The following is a 1,928-nucleotide window of genomic DNA, read 5'->3' on the forward strand; positions in this document are numbered from 1 at the left end:
TTTTTTTGTGATTTTTTGAGATAGGGTTCCTCTTTATAGCCCTGGCTGTCCTGGAACTCACTTTGTAGACCAGCCTGGCCTCAAACTCAGAAATCCACCTGCCTCTGCCTCCCGAGTGTTGGGATTAAAGGCGTACGCCACCACGCCTTTGCCACGTGGCAAACTTTTTTAGGGGAAGCGTCAAAGTTAAAAACAAACAAACAAAAAAAGACCTCCACACAAAAAGACATGAAAATAGGGACAGACAGGGTTAGTTGGGAAAGAGAGGGGTCAACAGGCATGGGAGGGGAGATAAAGGCAGATCATGGTAGGTGCACGAGCATACTCCCGAATATAACCACCCCCAGTAGCAATACCAACAAAAATGTAGGGCTCAGAGAGATGTCTCTGCAGGAAGGCACTGGCTGCTCTTGAAGCAGACCTGGGTTCAGGTCCCAGCACCATATGGTGCCTCTCAAACACCTGTAAGCCCAGTTCCAGGGCATCCTTTTGAGCACAGCCGACTGTTCAACAGTTTCTGTCTGTTCCTCCTCTTCACAGGCTTCAGTGGGATGCACAGATGGGGGATGACCACACTTTCCACCCTGGTATATAGTCTTAATGGTGAGTCACTTAAAGAGAACAAATGACTGGCTTGAACAAGGTGTTTTTTTTTTTTTTTTTTTTTTTGTGGGGGGGGCTCTCCCGTCCCAGCAGATGGTCCTTACACTCTGTGGGACCCAGTTAAAGGCAGAAGCAATGGGATGTAGGTTCCCTGGTTCCTGTTCCAGGACAGTCCACTCACGCTCTAACCCTAGGCAAGATATGTAATCTCTCTGGTGTTCAGTTCCCTCAACAATATTCTGCAGTCTTAACATAAATTCTCTCTCTCTCTCTCTTGTTCTCTCATTCTTTTTTAAAAAAAAGATTTATTTGTTTATTATATGTAAGTATACTGTAGCTGTCTTCAGACACTCCAGAAGAGGTAGTCAGATCTTGTTAAGGATGGTTGTGAGCCACCATGTGGTTGCTGGGATTTGAACTCTGGACCTTAGGAAGAGCAGTCGGGTGCTCTTACCCGCTGAGTCATCTCACCAGCCCTTGTTTTCTCATTCTTGTTGTGGGGACAGTAATAGGGACATTAGGATGTCCTTTTCTGTTTTGTAATTCTGGAACTAAAACACGGTTATTAGATCTGAGCTTGCTTTGGGTCTGTATAATCCAGCTTTGACTATAATAAATATCCGAGTTAATCAGTTTATAGAGAGAAGAGGTTCATTTTGGCTAATATGGATAGGGATCCCCATCTGTGGTTGGTTAGTGCTGGGAGCCTGCCTGGCTGGAATGGGTTGAAGTGGGATGCAGCATTAAATGCAGACCAAAGACTGATGATCGCCCCCCTTGTAGGAAACATAACTCACTCTTACTCTTTTGTGCTTCAGTAAGCATGGGGGAAATTTAATTCTTTATCTCTCTTATTACTTACCTTATAATTCTCTATGCTTGAATAAGCACTGGAAAACTTAACTCTGTTCTGACCTTTATTGTTTAGAGAAAGAAAACGTCTACTTTTTTTTATTGAGTATGAAAAAGCTCTGTCCTTGCCAGTATGAAGAAGCCTGCTGTTAAGAAAAGTCCCATCTCTGCCGGGCGGTGGTGGCACACGCCATTAATCCTAGCACTTGGGAGGCAGAGGCAGGTGGATTTCTGAGTTAGAGGCCAGCCTGGTCTACAGAGTGAGTTCCAGGACAGCTAGGGCTACACAGAAACCCTGTGTAGGAAAAGAAAACTCCTGTCTCATGGTAATAAGAAGCCTTGTTGCTCTCTCTGCTCTCGTACTGTCATTGTTCCTAGTTCTGCTTTTTCAGGATACATGATCACATGGTATTATAAGCATCATTTTTCTTTTTTCTTTTTTTTTATTATTATTATTTTCTTTATTTACATTT

The 1,928-nt window shown here is 43.6% G+C and overlaps 1 protein-coding gene across 3 annotated transcripts in view; it reads left to right on the forward strand.

Moving 5' to 3' along the window:
• The window catches only part of Adgre1 (adhesion G protein-coupled receptor E1), a 95,786-nt gene that overhangs the window by 3,484 nt on the left and 90,374 nt on the right, over positions 1-1,928 (forward strand). For all 3 annotated transcript variants that reach the window (XM_021217760.1, XM_029531290.1, XM_029531291.1), the window contains exon 2: positions 541-603. In XM_021217760.1, coding sequence (XP_021073419.1) covers positions 541-603 — 63 coding nt within the window. The remainder of the gene's footprint in view (positions 1-540; positions 604-1,928) is intronic.

Source organism: Mus pahari, chromosome 18, assembly GCF_900095145.1.
Source record: "Mus pahari chromosome 18, PAHARI_EIJ_v1.1, whole genome shotgun sequence".
Classification (NCBI taxonomy): Eukaryota; Metazoa; Chordata; class Mammalia; order Rodentia; family Muridae; genus Mus; species Mus pahari.